Below are 25,414 nucleotides of genomic sequence, written 5' to 3' on the forward strand. Positions count from 1 at the left end.
CAGTGGATTTTTGATCCGCCGAAAAACTTGACCACTGTTACTAAAAATAGAACATAGAGGTCAGACAGTAGTCTTAGGCATACATCTCCGAAAGCGTTAGTTTAGTCAAATTCTTTCAATAGATGGAATGATCCTTATTATTAGGACTACAAAAGTCTTCAGGGATCAAAGTTGCCAGACGACTCCTTGTAAGAGTTATTGCCCTTGGAAGAGGAAAAAAAGAAGAAACTTTCAATTGTAGAAATGGTCCTTATGATAAGTCCTACCAAAGACTTCTTGAGTCAAAATTGTTGGACAACTTCATGTTAAATTTATTGACTTTGAAAGGCAAAATTCAACCAGGTGAGCGATTCATGCTCCTGGGAGCCTCTTGTTTGTTGCTTTTCCAAAATGGGGAGCGGAGTGAACTAGTATATGGGAGGGAAGGAGGATTGCAAAATGCTATAAATCCTGCATGTGTTCATCACACAAAATTCAACCAATATTAGCCCAAGACCTACTCCCATTCGGCAGTCAATTTCGGGACCAGATATCCGTTATAAAAAGGCCATCACGTTTAACAAAAAATGACAAAGAAGAATGATGAATTTCAATCGATTCGAAAATATTGTTTCAAGCCACAAGAGACATTTTAAATAAGTCGAAACTAAAACAAATTTCCTCGAAAAAAATAACGGTGGAAAATTGCTCGGAATATGTGATATCGGATTTCTGAAGAAAAAAAAGAAGAAACTGTCTGAAAAAAAAAAACTCGGTTAGTTAGAAACATATAAGCTGTCGTTTGAAAAAGAAAATTTTATGATAAACACCAACTCACAAGGATAAATAGGACAACATGATTGACGAGATTGCAGATAAATTAAGAGGATTTGCCATTTGACTCTAATATACTGGTGTTTCATTATCGTTACCAAAAAAATTTCTGTCAATAAAATTACTTTCGATACCAAACAAACAAAAAATCAAAACAAAAATACCACACAACTCCTGACATAGAGGCATGTATCTCAGAAGTCAAGGCTTCAATATCGTTTTGATATTAAAAAAAAAAAAGAAGAAAGACGCAAATGAGAAACGGACGTTGGATTAGGCGGTTTTCTTTCTAACCGTAATTATTTCTAAATCGCCATTAAAGGCGGGAAAAACAATGGACTGTATATAGTGGAGGGGAAATCCTTGAACCCGGAAAGAAAGCTCGAGTCACAGAGGCTTGCCTCTATACTTGAATTCGACTTGAATTACACCTGTTTGTTATTTAACAGAGCCAGTGACCAATGTCACCACAGAAAACAGTTACAGCGTCATACACCGGGTTGAAATATTGTTTGCGTTCTACGAATTCTTTAGTTCGTGCCATTCTTTAATTTTTAATCAATATTACATTACATTTAGACTTTACTGTGTTAAATTAAGAAGTTATGCACAATTATGAAAATTGTGCATGATTTATTCGCTTTACTCCTTTACCTTAAGTTGGCCAATTTACATCGTTAAGACCTGAAAAGTGTCGATTTTCACAACATTTGGGAAAAATATGCAATAAAGAGGAATGTCTGTTTAGACCTATGCAATCAAGAGGAATTTTTAACATGGGATATCATCTTTGATTTTCCGCACACCATCAATCTTGATTACGTGCCGTGCATGCGTAAATTTCAATCTACAAAACATAATTTGACAAAGTATTTACAAGATCAATACACATTTTTTTTGTTTTATTATTTTGTAAAATACAATTAGGGTTAAAACTATGTACAATGTTTAATTTTACTGTTTGAAGAGGCTTAAAAGAGCAGATGTTGTTGTCTGCTGTATGAAGCTCTCTAGGTTTGTGCAGTGTACAATAGTTGCCGGTAAGATGTTCCACTGCGTCATTCTTGTTGGATAAAAGGAGTATTTGTACGTGTCTTTCTGTATTTGGATGTGTCTGAGGGAGAAATTGTGTGTGTGTTGTCTGGTACAGTCTTTTGGAATTAGCAGGTTTGTAAGGTAAATAGCTGCTAAGTGATGAACTAGTTTGAAAAAGAAGATGAGACGTGTTCTTGTTCGTCGTATTTGTAGTCTTTTAGTTGGTTCAGCATGTCAGTTACGGAGCTAATGTTGTGGTATTTTTTTGCAGGTATAGCGTGCTGCTCTCCGTTGTACAATTTCAATCTGTTGTATTTGTGATTTGTTTTTAGGGTTCCATACGCAGCTGCTGTATTCTAGTTTTGGACGAACCATTGATGTGTATGCTCTCTCTTTGACAGCGTGTGAGTTAATTTTTAGGTTACGTTTGATAAAGTTTAGTTGTTTTGAGGCTGCTGACGTATGTTATCTATGTGTTTGTTCCATTTGATGTCATTTTGAAAGGTTACTCCAAGATATTTTGTAGCTGCTTCTTTTTGTAGCACATGTTGGAGTGTAGTTATGTTGTATGGAGTTTTTCTTGGTCGCAACATGAAGAACTACGCACTTGTCAGGATGGAGCATGATTTTTTTTCTGAACTCTCACCACCAACAAAGACTGTGTTCTGAGTGTAAGGAAGTCTTCAATCCACTTTGACGTATGATAATCTTTGCCATAGTGACTGAGTTTACATAGGAGTCTTTTGTGAGGGACCTCGTCAAAGGCTTGTGGGAAAGTTCATCACAATTACATCCGTATGAATTTTGCTGTTGTTATTTTGAGCAAGTTCCTGAATAAATGAAACTAACTGGGTTTCTTAGGGTCTTGAATAGCGAAATCCATTCTGAAGGTCGTATGAGATGTTGTTATCCTCCAGGTGTTTCATTATGCTACTTGCAATGATATGCTCCATGATTTTCCAGAGAATGCACGTGGGTGATATTGGTCTTTAGTTTATTGCATTGTGTGTTTGTCTCCTTTTTTTTTTGAGACCGGGTAAACATTTGCATGTTTCCAATCTATTGGTATTCTACCGGTGTCGATGTGTTTTTTTTGGAAAATGCCTGTCGGTTACCACATCTGTACTTAGTTCTTTTAGTACCTGTCCACACATCAGGTCAGGTCCAGTGGCTTTGTGTGGATATACATATTTTAACTATTTAAGTACACTTTGTTCTGTGATGTTGATTTTTTTCATTAATGGATGATGTGGATTTGCCGTCATCTGGTATTGGTTTATTAGTAGTTTCAGCGGAGAATGCTTTTTCGAATTGACGGTTGAGGATGTTTGTTTTTCAGATAGATTTTCAATAAGTGTGCCATTATCTCGTAGTGCTGCTATATGCCATTGTTGTCATTTTTCATACCTTTGATGTAAGTGAAGAAATTTTGGGATGTTTTTCCCCGTTTTCATCCGACTCGCTGCTGGTAAGTCAAATATAAGGTTTTGCACATTGCACCAGTAGGTTTTTCTCATATCTTGTTATCATAATTTTTTATACTTCTTTGTATATTCTGCACTCTTGTTTCTTTTTTCTATATAGACGTTTTGATTTGTTAATTTTAGTGTGAGTTTGTTGTCTATCCATGGTAGTTTCTTTCTACTTGTTAACCTTTTTTGTAGGATGTTTTCATCAATATATTTAAGCAAAGTGTCTCTAAACATCTTCCAGATATCATTGGACATTTGGTTATGGTATTGATCTTTTATGTCAGTTGTGATTGCTTTCATGTCCTCTTTTATTTTTGATCATTTTGCTTTTTGTACTGATATACATTTCTGGATGTTTTTTGTTTGTTTGTTTTTTTTTTCAGTGTTATGTTACATTCAGTATATAGACAATGTCGTGGTCTGCATTCCCAGTGGGAGGCATTATTTCAACCTTGTTGGTTGTGATTTGGTTCTTGAAAATGATATTTATAATTAACAGAAATATGCAATAATCAGTTATACATTTGAGTGGAATCCTCTGTACGTAAATGACTTTACTGGGGTAATGTGCTAAGAATATTGTAATTGTAGATTTCATTCATATACATAGATATGCGAATCTGTCCCCTGAAAAGTCCCTCGAAATTTTGGACATATTTCAGGTCCAGGAATGCCATCTGTCGGATTTAGTAGAGACTGTACCTTGTATTACATAGAATGAACCCCATTTAATACTTTTTAAATAATAAAACTAAAAAAAGTAACACATGCTTTGATATAGAACCCAAACCGCATATTTTGGTGACCCGGATTCATAGAAAAAAAAATAGACTTTTATGATCTGGAAAATTAAATTATCTATCCGAGGTTATGAGGAACATAAATAATATGACTTGCACCAGGCTGGGAAAAAAATTTCTGGCCTGAAAAAAATTGCCAGCCCCTAAGAATCTGATGGTCGTCCCCTAATGAATTCATTGAAAAATATTTTTTTTTTGTGAAATCCCATTAGGTGCCCCTTTTAATGAACCAATCAAATCTCTTCTCGGAAAGAACGTTACGTTACGAGACAGACTGACTTATGTATCAAGTCGTTGTTAAGGTAAACTGTGAACGCATTTATTCTGTATTTATTCAGTTCTGTGCAGTATGCCTATTTATTGCTCTATTTGAACGAAATCGGTAGAAGCAGAGGTAAAAATTTACACTATTGCACATATCCGCGATAAAGCCTATTAATTTGCAACAAATTATTGTCGTGTTTCCAAAAAATGGCCACAGTCTGCACTCATGTCAAGTCAAGTAAACTTTATTTTAAGTCGATATATCAAACAGGAAACATAAGCTCTGTAGCTCATGTCATATGCCCAGCAATCATGGAAAGATCCAAGAACCGTTTTCGAAATATTTGTTGCCAACAATAAGGCTTTTGATACAATTGTGCCATAGGCATAACGGTGCACCATTCAATGAAGTTCTGCCATGGGAACCCAACTTGCAGACATGTCTTAGAACACTGTTTTTAAACCTTTTTGATACTTAATGTTAATTTTTGTATTTAAGTTTTTTGGATATAGCTATTTCTTGTTGAAATGTGACAATAAATATAGCGTAAGTGTTTCATGTTAGATGATCGAAGGAGCTCTGGAGAGTTGATCAGTCCTCTGAATTTTCAGTCCCTGGATAGTGGATTGCTTGAACAACCATGGCATTCATAGTTTATGAATTTTCTATATTGTTTGTTTTATCAAACTCAAAGGCTTTGAATCTCCACTGTTAACTGTACAGATATTGTCACCAGTCAGGTTCATTTTTCTTTTAACAAAAGTTCAGGTGTATTAGTTGCAGAGTAGTCCTCACGTTTGAAGGTAAAACAATACATATTGTGTTGTGGGGGTAACTGTACAGTTCATAGAACATTATAACTCTGATCTTTCTTTGTTCTTCGTCATAAAAGTTGTTGACAAAGTATGCAGCCTTTCATGTACAGCTGCTATTTTTTGTATTCTCCAAGCAAAGTTTGGGAGATAAATATAAGAATCACCTTGTCTGTCTGTGCATTTACCTTTCCACATTTCTTGTTTTTTTTAGGCTTTTCATATATTTGTCCCACACTACAAGCATATTAAGCTATGGATCTGGATTCTTATTAATTAGAATTGAATTACCATAAGTGTACATGGGTTATGAATATTAGCAGGACTTACTTTTACCTATATATTTAATAAACTATATTTATGTGGTTATAATATGAGGAGGGCAATGGCCCTTAAATGCAAGCAAAATCCAAAGCAAAAGTATCTGGTTTCCTTTTCAACAAATTAGACTTCATGCCATGTATCATTTTACCAAGTTTGTTTAGGAATTTTTCATCAATGAAAAGTGGGAGATGGCAAAGGGCATTCCAAACATTTGTGAAATTATCAGAGGAACTGTTCAGCATTGATTGCAGGGTTTTATCAAGATCCTTCCAACTGTAGTATTTTTTTTTTTTGAAAAAATAACATTGATTTTTTTTGAACATTTTGTCTAGCCTGCATTTGTACTATTTCTGAAGCTTCAATGTATCCCAATGTAGTGTTTTGCTTGGACTAAAGTTTCTCAAGTGTCAGTATGATGAATTTTTAGACAAATTTCTACAAATTTAAGAGTGAGATTTGCTCACATACTATGTTGTTATTATTGATTAAACTATTGCTTTTTGTAGGAACAAATCACAAATGAATTTCAGTAATTAGGTAAAACAAAAACATCGATATGTCAGAAAAGGGTTCCAGAACAGGAACCCCAAATACAAAGCGAAGTTCAAAGGCAAATACACCCAAAGGGTCAAAAGCTGGTACCCCCAAAGGATCTAAAAGTAACACACCTTTGCCACAATTAGATTCAGCAATATCAGCAGCCAATGGATTGGCAGAAAATGTTGATGAGCTTGGAGGTGCCTGTAAGTATGGGTTAGAAATTATGCACTGTCATACTCTGTCAATTTAACGAAGTCATTCTTGAAGTTTTGAGAATATTTGATTTAAAAGTCTTTTCCTTCAATTCATGTTAAATGTACAATTTTAACTGACTGTTTAGATGAGTAATTATGCAAGTAATATTTAATAATGACCAGATTGTACATGTATTATGTGTGTTTTGTTTTGTATTGATTAGTAAACCATTTCAAAATAAATATTTGATTCAGTTCCAAGTTTTAACGTCTGTACTTTTAAATACGTTTTTTGTAGCTAAGTAATTCTTTTGAATGACTTATATGTAATTCTTGGTATTAACTTTATTGGATAGGAAAATGAAAATAAATGATAAAATTATTTTGTTTGTAATGTTTTCAATATTTCTCTCTTTCAAGAAGATACTTATAAAGATAAAATAATTATTTTAGGTTATGGGGGTTTGATGTATACATGTAACATGTACATTTATCAATATATGCTTGTAAATTTCCTTTATGTATCAAATATTTTACAACTTTGTAGGGTTATTCACAGTAAACTTTAAAGATCTATTTTGATTTCTTTCAGCCAATGGGGCACTACAGCCAGTAGATGATTTAGCACTAGCTGCTAATGGAGATGGAGATCAAGAACCCACAGAACCCGAACCACCTAAAGATACTGGACCATCTGTTGTATGTTCTTCTAAAATAACTTCTGAACCTTTTTATGTTTCATTTTTTTTATTACCAGTTATGTTTCTTCTTAAATTTTTGGAAGATAGAATTAGAGTGGCATCCAACCCTGTCCTTTGAGTCCCACAACCCTCTCTTCCCTCTGTGTACCCATGAGACTAGAGTATCTCTTTACAATTTCAAAGAAATTTTTATTAGAAGTTTTTGTATATCTGTATTGTACCTGTATATATGTATGCAAACTATACAAATCTTCTAGTCCAAAGAAATTAAAGAGTACATAACATGCATAGAAGTTTTACTATGTACTTATTTTAGGGAGTTTTTTTTCCATTTTGGTGTGACTTAATTAGTACGATATATTTTTTAGATAATTTTTCATTTTGCTTTCACTTAACTATTTTTATGTGTTGACTTTTTTTTTCATTTTCACCATCTTTATCTTTTCAGCTTTCCCTGATTAAAGCCAGAATCAATGTATCTGGTTTGAAGGAAGAAATGTGGAAGGAGATCCACGAAGAAGCCATTCAGAAATTTATTGATGACCCTAGTCTAAGATTCATGGTTGCGTTCATTGACCAATACAAGGGTTATATTATAGAGTATGCCCTACCAGCTTACTATGTTGACCAGATGACTTATTTTATCAAAGCTTCTAATGCCAAAGAAGTCACTGCAGATAACTTCCAAGAAGTTACACAATATGGCACTGTCAAGGGACAACACATTGAAAGTTTGCTCAGACTCATGATGGGCATTTATGCTCCAGCTTTTTTTGAAAATACAACTTGGCCTGACAGTATCAAAAATGACTTTTCAGCACAGCTACACAAATTTTTGGCTAACTTGACAGATACTAGGTGGAAGTTGGAAGGAAAAACAGTGCTGTATATTCCCACTGAAGGTCTGAGATTGAAGTCAGAAGATGCTGCTAAGAACAAGGAATTAGTGCAAAGACTTGAAAGTAAGATTTTGAAGATGAAAACAAGTTTTCCATATTCAGTTTCATAATATGACGTTCATCAACCATGATTATTGTTCCATGGATTCTTCATTTTGTGGTTTTCAGGGTATCCACTGAAACAATGAACATTGGAAAGCAATGATAATGAAATTACAGTAAATTAAACTTGTTAATGATGAATCCAATCTTAAAATCGACTCCAGCCTGTGAGCCATGGCTGGTAAAAATACTGGTGGGCATTCAGAATTTGGCTAACATGCCAGTGATTGCTATATAAGTTTGTTAAAATTTTTGAGTTGAGGCTTCTTGTTAGAAATTTGTATGGCAAAGGCTATGAATCTGATAAATTTTAGCTTAATAGTACCTGATCAATAGAAAGCAGACAACAATTATAAAAATAACTTTAAATCATTGACTAACTTGAAACTTGATAAATAATCATATTCATGCTTTCATGAAGCTAAATGAAAGATGCTTATTGACATTTTTTTCAATGTTTCAGTCTTGGAATGTTAGCCACAGTATTAGTCAATAGCAAATTCTTGATTTTTTTTTTTACAGCTGCCATGATTCACTGGGCTAGACAGATCAAGGAGGTATTGACTACACAGGATGCATTTGAAATGGCAGAGAATTCTGGTCCCCTCGATGAGATACAATTCTGGAAGAACAGATGCTCAGACCTGACTGGTATCAGTACACAACTTGATAAACCTGGAGTCAAGAAAATTACAGAAATTTTGACATGTGCCAAGTCATCATATGTTGCACCATTCTTAAAACTTTCTGGAGAAATAAAGGTAGTAAACGCTTAACTTTTTAAAATTATGTACAAGATCTTTATTCTTTATAGCGATTTTGTTTAAAATTAAAGGGGAGAAATGTGAAAATATACATGAAAATTCTACAGCTTATTTAATGTTAAACTTTTTGGAGTAGAAGTTTCAAGTCTGTGCTAGTGATATTTTGTGGAAGAATGATTATAAATGACTTTCTATACTCTAGCTACTTTTAGTAACTTTGTTTTCAATTTTCAGACTTATTAGTAGGTAAAATTATGTGAAAAGGTGTTGGGTACACACAGGGATCCACAGTTTTAGGGAGCAATTATTTTACCGTATGCACTAAATCTCACAGAGTGATATTTCAGGACACCAAATTATTGCTCAGACTTCAATTCACAATATAAAACAAAAAAATCATATCTTAGACAAAAATACATATTCTAATGCTTCATGGTTTTAGTTAAAATATGGATACATGAAAATGAACAGCATATTTTTCCTGAGAAATATACCCTGTCTTTTTTAATATTTTTTTAATTTTAAAAAGTAAAATAAAATATGTATTGTTTGAGATAGACTTTAAACTGTAACTCCTTGAACATGTTATTTTAGGAGGGATCTAGACAAGCTGAAAGTAATTTGAAATTTCTAATGGTACTGAAAGATCCATGTTATGAATTGTCTGAAGCCAAACCAAAGGATATTCCTGGCATGTTACCTAAAATTCTCAACATGATCAGAATGATCTGGGTCAATTCTGAGTTTTACAAAACTAGAGAGAGGCTGACTGGTATCCTGAAAAAGGTAAAAAATTCACTTATTCTCATGAAATTCTTTTCAAGAAAGTTACACTTTAAGGGTGAGATATACAGTATGTTTTGGAATGTAGGTTAATGTTACTGCACTGCACCAGTTTATTGAAAAATAGTTTTTGAACAGGTTATTGATTGATATTAGTAGTTGATCAGATAGGTTTGACTGTGCTTTTGAATGTTTTTTTTTCTATTATTTTTATCAACTTGTCAATACATATCAGACATTACTGTTTAGAATCAATTTCATTATGTAAGTAACACTTAATTCCAAAATTTAGATTTCCAAAATAAGATTACAAGTTTAACTTTATATTCATTTTAATAAATTTCATGGTAAATAATTATTTGTGAAATCAAGTACAGCTTTATGATAATATAAATTATTTAGCATATGGGTACTTTCAGCTTTAATACTTGACTGTTAGTCAGAACAACCAATTTGAAAATAATTTCCCATGTAAATATGTACAATAACAGTATTAAGATTATTCAAATGTTTGGTTTCACTTACAGATGAGTAACGAGATTATTAGAAGATGTTGTCGTGAGATCAACCTGGAAAAGATTTTTGATGGTTACGTTCAAACTGGACTTCAATCTCTCAATGACTGTATTGAATGTTGTGAAAGCTGGAAAGATATTTATGATAAAGTAGGATATAGTTTTAAATGTAACTTGCTTATATTAACTTTAGAGAGTTGTATATCTTTAGAGAATTGATTAATAATTTATATGATTACTATTTCTAAACATCAGTATTACCAATAAATTTATAATTATAGTTTTGTTCTGTGCTTGAAGTTTTAATGAAGTTAGTTATCTTTAACTTGTAACAACTCTGCATGGTTACCTGTCAAGTTTTTATTAAATGTTTTCAATATTTTCAACATTGTTTTCTCTTTAGAAAATAGCTGCACTATTACAAATCTAAAGGCTTTATATATGTACATTCTTCTTTGAAATTTGTCAAAACAGTTTTTGACAGTTTTTTGTGTATATCAACTCTTGATCTTATAATTTTGTTTACTTTGAGAGCTTTCACTTTGCCATGAAGCCTAATGGAACATTTTCTTAAACCATAGGTCTTTGCTAAATATCATTTGTCTGCTTTCTAAGATAGATTTCATGTCTTGTTGTATCAATTTTCTCTGTGTTATGTATATTAGATCTCTGCTATGCATAATCATGCAGTAAGTATAATTTTCTGGGAAGGAGAAGTTATTGGTATAAAGTAAGAATGCACTGTTTGTTCCTGATAACATGAATTTTCCCCCTTTTCAGTGTCATTATTTTGTAAATTTGATGTTGTTTCTAAGTTTTTTACTAGATTTTTAAAATGTTTTGAAATTGAACATTTATTTAATCATTGTATTAACAGATGGCAATAATTTATTGGGTGAACACCTTATAAAAAAACAAGACAGAATACCAATACCAATTTTTTAAATAATTATACTATAAACAGTATCAATGAGGTCATTTTTTTCTCAGTTATTTAGAGTTTTTATAGACATCATAGAGAATACATTTGTTTTTTTTGTTTCTGTTTTTTTTTTATCCTAAGTATGCAAATGAATTTAAAATATATAAGAATTGAGTTTATAACTGTTCGAAAATATTGTAAATCACCATGGGTAAGGTTGCATGTATTTTAAGGGTTATTTAGGTTATGAATAACAAATGTGTGTGATGCTGGAGCTGGGATCACCCATATATTGTATCAGTATAATTTTGAGCTTTTTTAGAATAAAATAATAAAATATTTAGTAAATGGAAATATATGCATTTAAGTAAGTCTGGTTTATATTTTCTTAGCTTCTTTAGATAAATTCTAGGTGAAAAGTAGTAAAAGTTACAAAGTATTCTGTTCACCAACATTCAGTATTTGAAGTGTTTATATATCTTTTACCTTTGATTGTTTACAGACTGCCAAACTTCATCATAAGTTCTCACCTGAAGGATGGGTCCTGGACAAGAGCAGCATTTTTGCTCAGATTGATGCTTTTGTACAAAGATGCAAAGATCTCATTGAGGTATGAGGTTTCAAAAAGTAGTTCAAGTCAATGATTTATCTTATCTTTACCACAAATATGGCCCAATTTGAATGCAAGGTTATAATGATAGCTATAACTCAAACGTTAATTGAAAGTATACCCATAGGTTTTTGATTTGACGATATTCAGTGTATTCTTTGTGCTTATAATTGAAATTTCTCAAATCAGAAGTCTTACTTCTTCAATTATCTTTGCAATAAGTTCTAAATAAAATCATATACTTTATACCCTCTTTGTAGATATGTGATGCACAGATCCACTTTGCCAGAAGACAAGATGGGTCCAAGACAGAAATGCCACACTTTGCTGGACAGAAAGGACCAGAAATTGCCAGAAGTTTGTTGGAGATAGAAGCAACATTTGAGAAGAATCTTTCTCAGCTTAGAGCAGTCAAAAAGACTATTCTTGATGTAAAGGCCACATCTTGGCATGATGACTACAATAGGTAAATAAAGACTCCTCGTGGGGGAGGGTAGTAGTGTTTGCCCTTATCTATTGCATCCTTTTCCTTCAGTTTTTCTCATTTTGAATTAATGATTGAAAGATGGTTCAGATATTGGGACATATAACTACAGTAACAATCTATTTTGTATTCTTTCTGACATATTTTTTTCTATGATTTGATATTTATTTTAGATTTAGAGGAGGTGTGAAGGATTTAGAAGTTATGATGCAGAATGTGATAACATCTGCATTTGACACTGTTACTACTGTAGATGGAGGTGTAGAATTGTTGGATATCTTCATGCATCTTGCTTCTAGGGAGGTGGGTGTTTAGTATACTCATTAAAAACTCCCAAATTGTGACAAGTCTATGATATTATTACATTTATAGTGGTTTTGATTATTTAGTTGGATTTTTATCATACTATATTTTAAGATTTTCTCCTACCTTTTACTTTAAAGATTACAATCAACATAATTTCATTTGTATTGTTTGTATTGATAGTATTTATATTTTTACAGGCAATAAGGAGGACTATTGATAAGAAAACAGTGGATGTGTTTACTATGTTTAATGAAGAACTGAATGCTGTTAAGAAAGAGTTGACCCAGAAAACCCAACCCCTATCACCAATTCATCCTAAATATTCAGGACAGGGTTTGTGGGCCAGGCAGCTTAAGAGGAGAATAGAGAGAGGAATGATGGTAAGCCATTGGTGGACAACTGGAGAATTCTTGTACTGTAACAAATAAGCATGAATGAAATCATTTCCAAATTATTCTATATCACTAGGGTACATAGAATAATTGGTAGTTAATATCAGATTATTAAGTTTGATTGTGGAGCTCAGTATGGAAATCAGAATGACCCATTATTTTGATTAATTTTTGGTAACTTTTCTGTTTTGCTTAAATTTTCTTTCTTCATTCAAGTTCCAGGGAGGTTTCAGCATTCTTAATATCTTTGGTAGTGTTATTCTGACTAGGTATTTTAATAAGTTGTTTTACTATAGGCACTTGACAGAGCCCATTTCTTACCATCAATTGGCATTGGTCAAGAAGTCAGGAACCAGTACCAACAGCTCTGTCAAGCTCTGGATGAATACATCAGAAAAACTTTTCATGAATGGACTCTCACTGTTGATAAGGTTTGTATAACATGATTTGTTTAAGTTCATAAGCCTTAATAATTAGCTTTAGCATCTTCATACACTTATTCAATAATACCCCCGCTTCAAAGAATAGGGGTATACTGTTTTAGCTCTGTCCGTCATTCCATCCATAACCAAAACTTTTGTAACATTTTCTTGTGAATGAGTGATCAAAGTCACTTGATATTTGGTATGCAAATTCAGCTAGTGGTCCTATACCACACACACTGATTTCGGTTGTGTCAGACAACTAATTTCTGTTTACCGACCAAGTTTATTTTTGAACATATTTGATCAAATGTAAAACTTTTTGTAATATTTTCCTAAATAACTACTGATCACAGCCACTTAATATTTGGTATGCAGCCACAGCAAGTGGTCCTATGCGGCACTTACTGATGATGAAGAATATGTTTCAGGGGAAAGCAGGGGTACACTTATTGAGTAGTAGCTCACAGATCCCTTGTTCAACATTAAAATGGTTTTATGTGTATCAAGTTTAGAATGTGCCCATACTTGTGGTTTAGACTTAAGATAAAGAAAAAGAAATTGGTGAAAAAATAGCAAAAATATTACCCTTAATAAGCCTTTGAAAGTACCTAAAACAATCCTGTTGTGTAATACTGATTGCGTTTCAAGTAAATGATATGATCGTGCAATATTTGCTTTGTTTATCATTTTTTCTAATATTAGGAACCAATGAAGCAGCTAGAAGTTCCATTAATGTGTAGAAGTCATGAAAGACCTCCTATGTTGGATATTAACTTTAACAGGTAACTGATACTGGAATTTTTATTTTATATGCAAATATCACTTCAGTAACAATTTTATTGTTTAGTTTATTCACAGTTAAGCTAAAAATGCAAACCAAATGATTTTTAATACTTCAATTTATAGATGTTATTCCATTAACATTGTGATATACATTGGAGATGTTCTTGTCAAACACATTATTTCTTTTGAAAGATTCCAATCAATATTAATATTTTTGCTAATTTCATAAATGCAACAGATATATGGTGAAAGTTTGCACTGAACACAAAGGAACCCAGAAAATCAACATCACTCCCACCTTCCTCAATCCCATTCCCTCTCAGATGTAATGTTGTATGACTAAAACAAATTACTTTGTATTGAACACAAAAAAAAATCCATATTAAATTGAAGTATAAGAAATATGATTAAATTACATGAGAAAAAATGCTTTAATTCTGTTTAAAAGAAAATGTTTTCCTTGGGAAATTCTGTTGATGAACTGTTTTAACAGTATAAATATCACTAGAGTTTGATTTTATCTACAAATAGCTCAACAGACTGTTGAAAAATCTTTTATTTAACAACATTTTAAAAAATTTGGCTTAAAAAAAAGATGAAATATATGCCAGGACAATTTCTTGAGTGGAGTGTTTCTTTTACTTAACACATGTTTGTATTTTAAAATTTTGGTTATGTATTGTTATTTGTTATCTAATTTGTCATTGAGTTTTCCTCCTGGGATAAGACAGAAGAATACTCCAAACACTTCATATAGATTACAACCTTGTTTTCTTCTTATTTGTATTGCGATTGTACAATTATTATACAGTGTTTGCACTAACTTCTTGTCATCAGTAAATTAACTTCTACATCTTTACCAGGAATCTACTGAAGATGTTCCAGGAAATACATTATTGGGAGAGATTAATGTTTGAGATACCTCACTACGCTGTCGATGTTTACAATAAGAGAGAGGATCTCAGAGGATTAAGAGAACATGTTCTCCTGGTTGTCAGGGATTACAACAGGTGAGATATTTGTACTTGTATTTTATGTGACTGAAGCTGGTAAAATGACTGAGTCTTAAGACCAGTACACAAGGTCAGGACTCATACAATTGATACAAAACACAATAAAAACTATGAAAATATATGAAATTTAATTATTTCACTACATTTGGAATGTCATGCAGTGGTCCAATATTTGACTTGTATTTGATGCTAAAATAGCTAGAAAAAGTATGGTATAAATCATGATTTCATATTACGTAATTAAATAATTATTTATAAGGAAATTGATTGTTGAAATTGGAATAATGACATGTTTGGGTATTTAATTTTTCAATTTCTTGTGTTGTGATATAATGATATCCTATTTGTTTGTAGAATTATTGCTGCTCTGTCCACAGAAGAAAGAGGAATGTTCAGAGAAAGAATCCGTTTCTTAGACAAAAAAATTCATCCAGGTCTTACCAAGCTAACATGGGCCTCTAAGGGGATAAGTGATTACTTTATAACAGACTGTCGTATTAATGCCAGTAAAATCCAGGTTATGGTGGACGATTACAAGGGAGCTAACATGGATGTGTCTGGATATTGTGTCAAAATCAGTGAACAGTTGCTAATCAGTATTGATAATAGAAAAGTTTATGAAAATCTTGAGTTTGATGATGAACAGGTCAGTTTACAAAGATCAGCAGTTAATTTCTCAAAAAGTCATGTCTATGATTGATCGTAAGTTGTGACATCACAATATTATTTTCTATTGTGACATCATTAACTTAAGCCTCTATTTTTTACATTTGTAACTTTTTGTAAATTTGGCTACTGGCTAACATTTTCCTGTTATTGTGTGTGCTTAAGCTATAAGGTATATAGAAAGTCAAAGTAAACTGAACATGAACATGAACATGGGTCAAATAGTAGCTTGTTATTTTGTAGTGTTACTTAGAGTACTGTCCTCTTTTGGTCTCTCTACCAAGGACGATGATAGTGATTTACCGTCTATGTACTGGATTCCTAAACTTCACAAGAATCCATACAAACAACGTTTCATAGCTGGATCTGCAAACTGTACCATCAAACCTCTTTCAAAACTTTTAACTTCTATACTCACAACTGTCAAAGAGGGTCTGCAGTCCTGCCACAACACTTGTTACTCCCATAGTGGTATTAATTCAATGTGCATCCTGAAAAATTTGAATGATCTTTTGGAGACAATCAGTTCAAGACTATTATCTGAATATAATAGCATTAAAACCTATGATTTTTCAACACTGTATACTTCTATTCCCCATACTCAGTTAAAATCCTGACTTAAAAACATTATACATCGTTGTTTTTCCAAAAAAGATGGTAAACCTAGATACAAATATATAGTTCTTGGTAGAGATTCCTCATACTTTGTAAAAAATAATTCCAAATCATCTTCCAAATATACAGAGGAAGATGTTTACAAAATGCTGGAAATTTTAATCGACAACATATTTGTCCAGTGTGGTGGACATGTTTTTCAACAAACGGTCAGCATTCCAATGGGAACAAATTGTGCTCCTTTACTGGCTGACCTATTTCTTTACTCTTATGAGGCTGACTTTATAGCTGATCTGATCAGAAAGAAAGAATATCAATTGGCTAGATCCTTCAATCTCAGTTTCAGTTATATAGATGACGTATTATCTTTAAACAATCCTAATTTTTGGGATTTGATACATCGCATCTACCCTAAAGAACTTGAGATAAAGGATACTACAGACACTGTGAAGTCAGCCTCATATCTTGACCTACACTTAGAAATCGATGGTAAAGGAAAACTATTGACCAAACTTTACGACGAACGTGATGACTTTTCATTCAGAATTGTCAACTTTCCTTTCATCTGTGGCAACATCCCTTTGGCTCCTGTGTATGGAGTGTTCATATCACAACTCATACGTTATGCCAGAGCTTGCAGAAACTACACAGACTTTTTGTATCGCGCTATAACTAACAAATAGGCTTCTAGAACAGGGTTATGTTGCTACAAGATTGAAGTCATCACTACAGAAGTTTTATGGTCGTCATCATGAACTCGTGGATCATTATGGTGTATCCATCAGCACCATGAAAACTGATTTATTCAATGGGTCATAGTTTTCCTTTCCTCATTTGTCTACCCTGGACTTGACTTTTTATGAACAACTCGGCGGGTGTTTCTAGAAAAGCAGAGGATGCTTACCCTACCAGTGCATCTGGTCCATGCTCCCAGTTTTTAGTGGAGTCCGAGTTGCTCATTTACTTTTGTTACTTTGTATGTATGATTTTAGTTACTTTATGTTCTTTGTTGTGTATGTCTGTTTTCCATGTCTGGTCTTTGTCCCTGGATTAAATTCTTTTGATTACCGCTATAACCTTGGTTCCCTTGATTACTGTTTTTTAAAGATAATTTTCGTTTTCATGTGAGCATAAATGTGATATAATCTTATACACATTTTTGTATTGTATTTAGGCAAAACACAGAGAGATCACTGCTAAAAATCTGGCCAAGTTCCATGAGGAGATTGTTAGGACTATGAAGAAAACTTATGAAATTTTCAGAACTGATGGAAATGAGGTATGTAAGGAGGTGATTTCTTATGCAAATTTACCCTTCATCTTATTTTCAAAATACTACCAGATGTATCAAATTCTGAAGAAGAGTAATTTTGGTCAGGTTATTACAGCATTTAAAAATATTGAGAATAAAATACTGTTGGTAAGATATAAAAAAATTTCACTTCTGTGAGAAGAACTGAAATTAAGTCTCCCAACTTGTGAACAACTTTATTTTTTGTCTGCAATATTTACTTGTGCAAAAGTATGTTACTGTAGGTACTATATTTTCTATCATGTACACTTTATCTAATGAAGAAATCCCCCGCCATCTATTTTCACAGGTACAACAACATTGGCATCGTTACACAGAAAGGATGGATAAGATGGTTGAGGAAGCATTCAGACTGAATGTCAAGTGGTCTCTACAGGAACTATCTAAGGCCATCAATGGTGATGGTAAATCTGCTCCTAATCCTCTGTTTAGAGTCAAAGTGATTCTACAGGGTGATCAGGTGAGTAAAACTTTGGTGTAATAACATAAAATTAGATATAGTAGGATTGCCAATGAGACAGTCATCCACCAAATACCAAGCGACAAACAATTAAACTTCTATGGCATTTTACCAAGAAAAGGGTTAAAACTATAGGTAGGTAGAAAGTTATCAATTCTACAAAAATTTGAAGTTTCAATTTTAATCATTAATTTTTAATTTGATCTAGGTTGAGTTCCAGCCCACACTGAAACAGCTTGCAAACATAGTCAGTAGCATCTATGGACATCTGACTAAATCTATCTCCAACATCAACAGATTACCAAACCTGCTCACAAAGAAGAAGTCCATGAAAGATGTAAGTACAGATGTACTGATAAATTTGATATCAATTTAGTGACAGTTCGCTGTATATTTCTGTGTTAATTTTAATGTTCAAACTGCAAATATAGCTTTCTATAACTGAAGCAATTTTAACTTTATTAAAGTTTGAATCTGTTTAGAGCTGAGAGTTATTATATATGATGATTTTTATGACAATACACTCTCACTCTGCATCTTATTCTATATTCCTTAAAATGACTTTTGTCAAAATTTAGTGTAAAATACCCTAAATGGCTAAATGAGTTAAAAAGGAAAAAAATAAGTCAAAATCAACATCTGATAGACAACTTGGTTTCCAGTAAAATGAGAACTAATGTTTAGAATACATTATTGAAATTTCAAGGACTTATATTTTCAAATTCTCAGCCAATTCATGAGATGATTGCCAGAGATGAGGAGACAAAGAAGATCCATGGTGTAATCAATGCAGGCATGACTGCCAATGGTACTAACCTGAAGAATTACCTGGCTACCTGGGATAATTACAGAGAAATCTGGGAAATCAATAAAGACATGTTCATCAAACGTTACCAGAAACTCAACCCTCAAGTTTCATCCTTTGATGCTGATATTGCCAGGTATAAATGTTTGAAATTACATATACATGTAATCTATTTGAAACTTCTTTCAGAGTGAATAAAGTGTGTACCAAAAATCTTAAATACTGCAAAACCTATTAGTTTTGGGAGTGTACTAGTTTTATATATTTTCGTGATGGATATCAAAAGTGCCAAAATAGTTTCAGTGATGCTGATCAGTTTTTGAAACCCTGTTCATTGAAACCCTCAAATATGCTCATTTGACAGAGTTCGTGAAAATTAGCAACCATGAAAATATGTATGTATATAGTACTTCAAGAGTCACAATTTACATTCAGTTTTGGGTAAAAAAAATCTTGAAAATATTGTTATGTCACTTAGGCTGATAGATTAAAGGTCTCTTGTTATCTTATGTTGAGGCAACAACAATGTAAATTTCTAATCAATTGGTAGGAAAGGAGAAAAAATAATGTTATCAGTACATTACTGTAATGTGTTAAAGGAGGTAAACTGATGAAAAGGCAAATTTAGCTGTTGTAAAATTTTAATATGTTGTGTACAGTTACTCACTACTGAAATGATAATTAAACATAATCATGATTCCATTACAGATATGATGAAGTTGCCAACAATGTTCAGACCCAGGAGACTATACTGAACATTCAGTTTGTATTACTGGACTGTTCTCCACTGAAATACTCCATCCTAAGTCACTGTCAGGAATGGCAGAATAAGTTTACCACTCTCCTCAAACAGATTGCTACTGATGGTCTTAAGGAACTTAGTACATTCCTGAAGGAGAATGGAGAAAAGTAAGTAATGAGTTCATTAGTACAGGTCTAGGATACCAGACCTGTCAACAAAAGGTTTGTTTTCTGACCTTACATGATGTCTTGTTACTATTCCATTGACTACCTCACCTTTTATTTGTGTTTTAGTGCTGGAATCTGTAACAATCAGTAAAAACTGAAAAAATATTAATTATGTGGGCACATAGTAATGGAGATGAATTGACAATTGATTTATCATGGAAGTGTCAGCAGATGCAGAAAAGTGATTGCAAAGCTACAACATATTGATAAGGGAAAAGTGAATTTTCTTCTTTTGATGATGAAATTTCAGTGCATTTCATATAATTTATACCTGGAGTTACTGACACTTAAAAAAGGAATGAATGCCATTTCTGCATTTAAGATAGCATTTTAAATAATATTTCATGGAAGGACTTGAATGTTTTTTCCTCCTCGTTGTTCATCCACTGCTTGATTCTTACAAAGAATAGCACTTCTTTCTCTATACAATGTCAAACTGTTTTCCACATACCTTGCAGTTCTATTGTAAACCATCATCTTGCTGTCCATTCTTTTACCATGGCAGTTCCCAAGGTGGGATGCAGGGGGCTGACACCCACCTTTTTTATTGGAAAATATGTCAATTTCATGTGTAAAATTTACAATGAAATGGCAAATAATATCCTAGCACCCCCCCTTTCCTTAAGAACTTCGGCTGGCACCCCTCCTTTTCTAAGTGTCTGGATCTGGCTCTGTTTAAAATGATGTTAATTTCAGAGCATTAGTACACTAGTGATGTGACATGAACTGGGACAAAAAAAAAATACTAGTAAATGTTTTTAAATAATAATTATGTCTTATTTTTTATAGTGTGAGCAAGCCACCCCAGACTTTGGATGAACTTGGAGAAAGTTTGAACCTGTGGGAGAAGCTGAATTCTGGTCTGAGTGAAACAGAAGCTAAGTTCCCACCACTGCAGGATCAGTTCAACATATTAGAGAAATATGAAGTTCCTGTTGAAGAAGAGGTATGATGAATGACTCATTAATTAGTAAATAAGAATACTAATGGTGAATTAATTGTCTATTTTTCTCAGTTTTATTAGTTTGGTACAATGTTTTTTTCCAAATGTATAATTGTATAATATAACAGTTTGAGCCATCAGTCATTATTTATAAATTATAAGGCAATTAAATAGTTCTACTTGTTTGATATGATATTAAAAATTGAAGTACATTTTCTAATATTTCTCTCAATATTTCATATTTTGTAGGTGTTGGCTATGTTGAATGAGCTGAGCAATGAATGGCATGTCTTCCAACAGAAACTCATTGATGCTGAGACTATGCTGAAGAAACACAAAGTATGTGTGTCTTTTTAATGTTTAGAGTTTCAATGTCTAGTTTTATTTTTATATGTGCACATGTTTGTGATGGAGCCATACAAGATAAGTCTATATTTTTAATTTGAAAAGTCGCTGTTGATTCTACATATATAAGGATGTCTTACATTTTTTGCATGAACCGATTTATGATAAAGTTTCATTCCTTTTTTTTTTTAAATGTTCCATGGTTATGAAATGGATTTGCCATGATATGGCCTTAATCCCTTAATCAGCTTTAAAATATAACAATCAATCAATCATACTCTTTGGCATATTCTTTGTTTTCTATATTAGGAAAAGTTCAAGAGTGGTTTACTGGCTCAGTCAGAGGAGTTTAAGAAGCAGGTTCACAACTTATTGGATGAGTTCACTACTAAAGGTCCATTCTCCAGCAACATCAGCACAGAGGATGCTATGGCTAGTGTCCAGGCCATTAGAGATCAACTCAATGCTCTTAAGAAACAGGAGCAAGATATTAGAAAGGGTCTTAACATCTTTAAGATTGACCAACCACCATCTAAAGAAATTGCTAATCTAGAGAAGGTATAGTTTATTTGAATCATTTGTTCTTGTTTATTTAAATTTTTATTTTTATTTTTATTTTCATTTCTCTTAAATTGCCTTAATTCTATAATGAAAGTTTGCTGTTTACAATGAATTACAAAAAAAGTTCTTTGTTTTTATGAATGACCTGAACATAACTGTTATGAAAAAAAGGGATGTTTTACTTTATCTGTATATCTTTCATTTGCTGATTAAGACCTATTTGATTGCTTCAGATATGATAAAGTGTTATGGTTAGAAAAAAAGTCTCTTTAATACTTTAAACCAACTAGTTTTTTGCTAATTTTGTAAGCAAAGAGAAATCACAGAAATGAATATTTTGTGATTAAGTCTTTTTATTTTGGAGTTTGTGGAAAAGAGAGAGCGAGTTAATGCCTTAATTTTTGCAGTTGCCAAATTTTGTAGATTTTGTCAAGTAAACATCTTTGTAGGTATCAATTTTGGCAGTTTTAAAAATTATATAAGCGTGATATAGTATTAAAGAATAGTTTCAGGGTTACTATTTTTCATGCTTTTCTGTCCACTGGGAAAATAGTGAATATTAGTACACCGTGAATATTAATGTTTACAGTAGTTAAAAAATTGAATAGTGTGAAGTTGAATTTTCATCTGCTAATTTGGAAATAAATTGGTTTACAGTAGTTTAATTCCATAGTATGTTTTTTACTATATATATTTGCTTAAATGTTTCTTGACCTATCCATTCCAGGACTTGGAACACATTGAACAGATCTGGACCCTCAACAAAGAATGGGAAGGACTCTGGGGAGATTGGAAGGTCAGCAAGTTTGAGGAAATCAAGACAGAGACCATGGAACAGACTGCTCAGTCAATTTACAAGAAGCTCAACAGATACAGCAAGGAACTTAAGGTTGGTTTCAGCCAATATGTGGTTCATTTGAAAAACTTTACAAAGAAAATCAAGTGTAGAAAAGTACTCTGTTCCCATACTTTTTAACATCTGACATTTAGAAAACAAATTATCTTGTGTGTTTAAGCCAACTTAGATTGAATTTACAGTTCTGTCTTTTCTGACATTGGCATGCCCTACTTCTTTCCACTTTGTATAAGAAAAAATAAATATTTTTGCTAACATGGTGTATTATAAATCTAAAGTGAATTAACATAAAGATCAGCTTCATAAGTTGATATCAGGTAGATGGTTGCATTATTATTATATAAACTGGCATTACAACTGAAAAAAATGAAAGAATTAGAAACATGCAGAAATATGATTTTTATCCTTGCATATAATGTGTAGAGTCCTGATGGAAAAGATGTGAGTACTGTCAAAAAGCATCACTTGTTCCTTTTTTTAACTTTGTGTTTTATTCTGATATATTGATGATATTTTTTTTATAATTTAGTATTTTAACTGATCATTATAAATGTATTTATTTCTATTGTTTACTTTTTGACACACTACATTAATCATTCTTGTATTATAAACATCTGAAAAGGTAAATTTCTTTATTGTGCATGGTGTCATGAAACAGAAAAAAAAATCTGAAAAATGGGTTTTTTAAACTTGATCTTAATATATTTTCCTGTCTTGTGAAAAATAAGCTTAAAAATTCTTATTTACATATCTTTATTGAATTGCATTTAGTTAACAGGAGAAAACATTGAGTTTATCTTTTACCTGCAACTGTTTGTCTCATGAACATATGGCTAGGACTGATGTAATATAATAAAATAAGAAGAGTACATTGATGAATTTAAATTGTATTTCAGATAGATTTACTAAATGTTGAACATCTTTTCAATGCATGAGTGAAAAACTGATTTGGTAAGATTAAAATAGTAGATAATGTTATCTTTTGTGTTTAGGACAAGAACTGGGAGGTTGTTGAGTCAAGTAAGAACCGTGTGGATCAGTTCAAACGTACCATGCCATTAGTTGTAGATCTGAAGAACCCAGCAATGAGACCCAGACATTGGGAGAAAATTCAGGTATTTAGCTGAATTATAGATTCTTTACTACACTGTTATTGGCTTTCTCTTTCTTGGATAATAATGGCCTGATTTTTGTTAAACACTTGGATTATTGTAATATGATTTAATTATATTTTCCATAAACACCAGTTTGTCTTTTTTGAGAACTATGATATTCGTTTCTTTTCCTCACTTCATAAGTGCATTTCAACAGTAAAAATTGTTCATTATTGTATAAAAAACAAGCTTATTTCCCTTGTGAAGACATAATTTTACTTTTTTGAATGCGCTATATTTATAGACTGAGATGCAGAAAGAATTTAACCACAAAGAGGATGACTTTACTTTGGAGAAGATTATAGACTATGGCTTTGATCAGTATGCCGACACAATCAATGATGTGTCAGGGGCTGCTACTAAGGAATTGGCTATTGAGTTGGTTAGTTTATTAGAGATATAATAAAATATGTATAAACTATTGCATTATGACAAGGTTGGTTTATATTTATTGCTTTGGTTTAACATTAGTGTTTCCAGTCATCAGTAGCCAGTTTGCATATTTTAAATGCCTTTATTTTGACCTATGTATTATTATTATATACGTACCATATATGGTACTTATTCATCCACAAGTAACTTAAAAAATGCTTTGATGGATATTAGTAATTAACATGGGTATTTTGTTTGTCTTCATGGATGAAAGCTTTTTTTTCACTTTTTCATTATTTTCCCATTTATGGGACTATACAAAGAAAAAGAGGGTGGACACACATGTGCTTTTGCACTGCTGTTTAATACTCTGTAAATTTTTTTGGACTAAATTTTCATTGTCATTACCAGTTTAGATTAGTAGATTAATTGTAAAAATGACAGAGGTATTTTTTTAGTGAACACATTTTTTTCTACTAGGGATTGAAAGCTATTGAAGAAGCCTGGAACATCACAGATTTGGAAATTGTACCCTACAAAGACAAGGGTCATTACAAACTTGTGTAAGTAAAACTAGAAAAAGAAGTGTTAATACAGAGTTCATGTGACTAAAGACTGAAAAATACTGAATTGGGGTGATCATGGTTTATATACTGGTAAGAAAAAATCATGAATTATGCCCCCCCCCCAACCCCACTTAGGTATGGAGACAAATTGTTTTTGTCCTGCCTATTTGTTTGTTTGTCACATTTTATGAAACTTTGTAGGAACATGATATGTTGTTGTGAATATTACTATTACAAGGAATTCATTATGAATTTTGTAGGAGTTATACCCTTTTTAACTTTGGAATATATGGAACATAAACACTAATTTGTGTGGTTACTTCCTACATGTCTGTTTTAGTGAAACACCTATTAGAAGAAACCTTGACTAGATAAGTAATTGCTAAACTAAGTCCTAATGAAAAATTTAACACTTCAAACTATTACAAGCTATAATTCTTGCTCATATAAAATTGTCTTTCGTTTTGTAGCATGAATGAATGATCTTTTTAATATAAAACATTTCTGAGAAATTGTAAAGTATCTTGAGATAGGAAGTAAAATACAACAATCTTTTATTTCTTTCCAATAGGAGCATAGACAACATCTTCACTGCTTTGGATGACAATCAAGTGCAACTATCAACAATGAAAGCCTCTAGATTTGTCAAGGCTTTTGAACAGGAAGTAGACAAATGGGAGAAAACTCTTTCACAGATTTTAGAAGTTGTGGAGACATTGCTTCAAGTACAGAAACAGTGGATGTATTTAGAGGTTGGTAAAATTACTGCTAAGTACACCCTACACAACGAAATTTTGGAGGGTATAATGTTTTCGACTGGGGTCTGCTGGTATGTC

The 25,414-nt window shown here is 32.4% G+C and overlaps 1 protein-coding gene across 8 annotated transcripts in view; it reads left to right on the forward strand.

Annotated features, from left to right (window-relative positions):
- The first annotated feature begins 4,372 nt into the window (after positions 1–4,372).
- Positions 4,373–25,414, forward strand: part of LOC148626353 (dynein axonemal heavy chain 2-like) — a 64,207-nt gene continuing 43,165 nt past the window's right edge. For 4 of the 8 annotated variants that reach the window (XM_088570261.1, XM_088570263.1, XM_088570262.1 and 1 more), the window contains exons 1-28: positions 4,373–4,422; positions 6,028–6,264; positions 6,848–6,954; positions 7,405–7,918; positions 8,480–8,718; positions 9,316–9,507; positions 10,032–10,169; positions 11,444–11,551; positions 11,812–12,017; positions 12,209–12,338; positions 12,539–12,721; positions 13,030–13,164; positions 13,861–13,940; positions 14,805–14,951; positions 15,309–15,600; positions 17,410–17,514; positions 17,837–18,007; positions 18,216–18,344; positions 18,737–18,948; positions 19,521–19,721; positions 20,571–20,727; positions 20,974–21,063; positions 21,379–21,627; positions 22,358–22,519; positions 23,479–23,601; positions 23,885–24,022; positions 24,493–24,575; positions 25,150–25,330. In XM_088570261.1, the coding sequence (XP_088426387.1) occupies positions 6,078–6,264; positions 6,848–6,954; positions 7,405–7,918; positions 8,480–8,718; positions 9,316–9,507; positions 10,032–10,169; positions 11,444–11,551; positions 11,812–12,017; positions 12,209–12,338; positions 12,539–12,721; positions 13,030–13,164; positions 13,861–13,940; positions 14,805–14,951; positions 15,309–15,600; positions 17,410–17,514; positions 17,837–18,007; positions 18,216–18,344; positions 18,737–18,948; positions 19,521–19,721; positions 20,571–20,727; positions 20,974–21,063; positions 21,379–21,627; positions 22,358–22,519; positions 23,479–23,601; positions 23,885–24,022; positions 24,493–24,575; positions 25,150–25,330 (4,659 nt within the window). In that variant the 5' untranslated portion in view covers positions 4,373–4,422; positions 6,028–6,077. Of the gene's footprint in view, positions 4,423–6,027; positions 6,265–6,847; positions 6,955–7,404; positions 7,919–8,479; positions 8,719–9,315; positions 9,508–10,031; positions 10,170–10,684; positions 10,709–11,443; positions 11,552–11,811; positions 12,018–12,208; positions 12,339–12,538; positions 12,722–13,029; positions 13,165–13,860; positions 13,941–14,804; positions 14,952–15,308; positions 15,601–17,409; positions 17,515–17,836; positions 18,008–18,215; positions 18,345–18,736; positions 18,949–19,520; positions 19,722–20,570; positions 20,728–20,973; positions 21,064–21,378; positions 21,628–22,357; positions 22,520–22,909; positions 22,928–23,478; positions 23,602–23,884; positions 24,023–24,492; positions 24,576–25,149; positions 25,331–25,414 lie in introns of all 8 variants that reach the window. The other 4 variants (XM_088570257.1, XM_088570260.1, XM_088570265.1 and 1 more) reach the window with 3 other exon arrangements.

The sequence above is a fragment of the Perna viridis genome, chromosome 2 (genome assembly GCF_037379345.1).
Source record: "Perna viridis isolate PV_CMFRI_1.1 ecotype Kerala chromosome 2, ASM3737934v1, whole genome shotgun sequence".
Classification (NCBI taxonomy): Eukaryota; Metazoa; Mollusca; class Bivalvia; order Mytilida; family Mytilidae; genus Perna; species Perna viridis.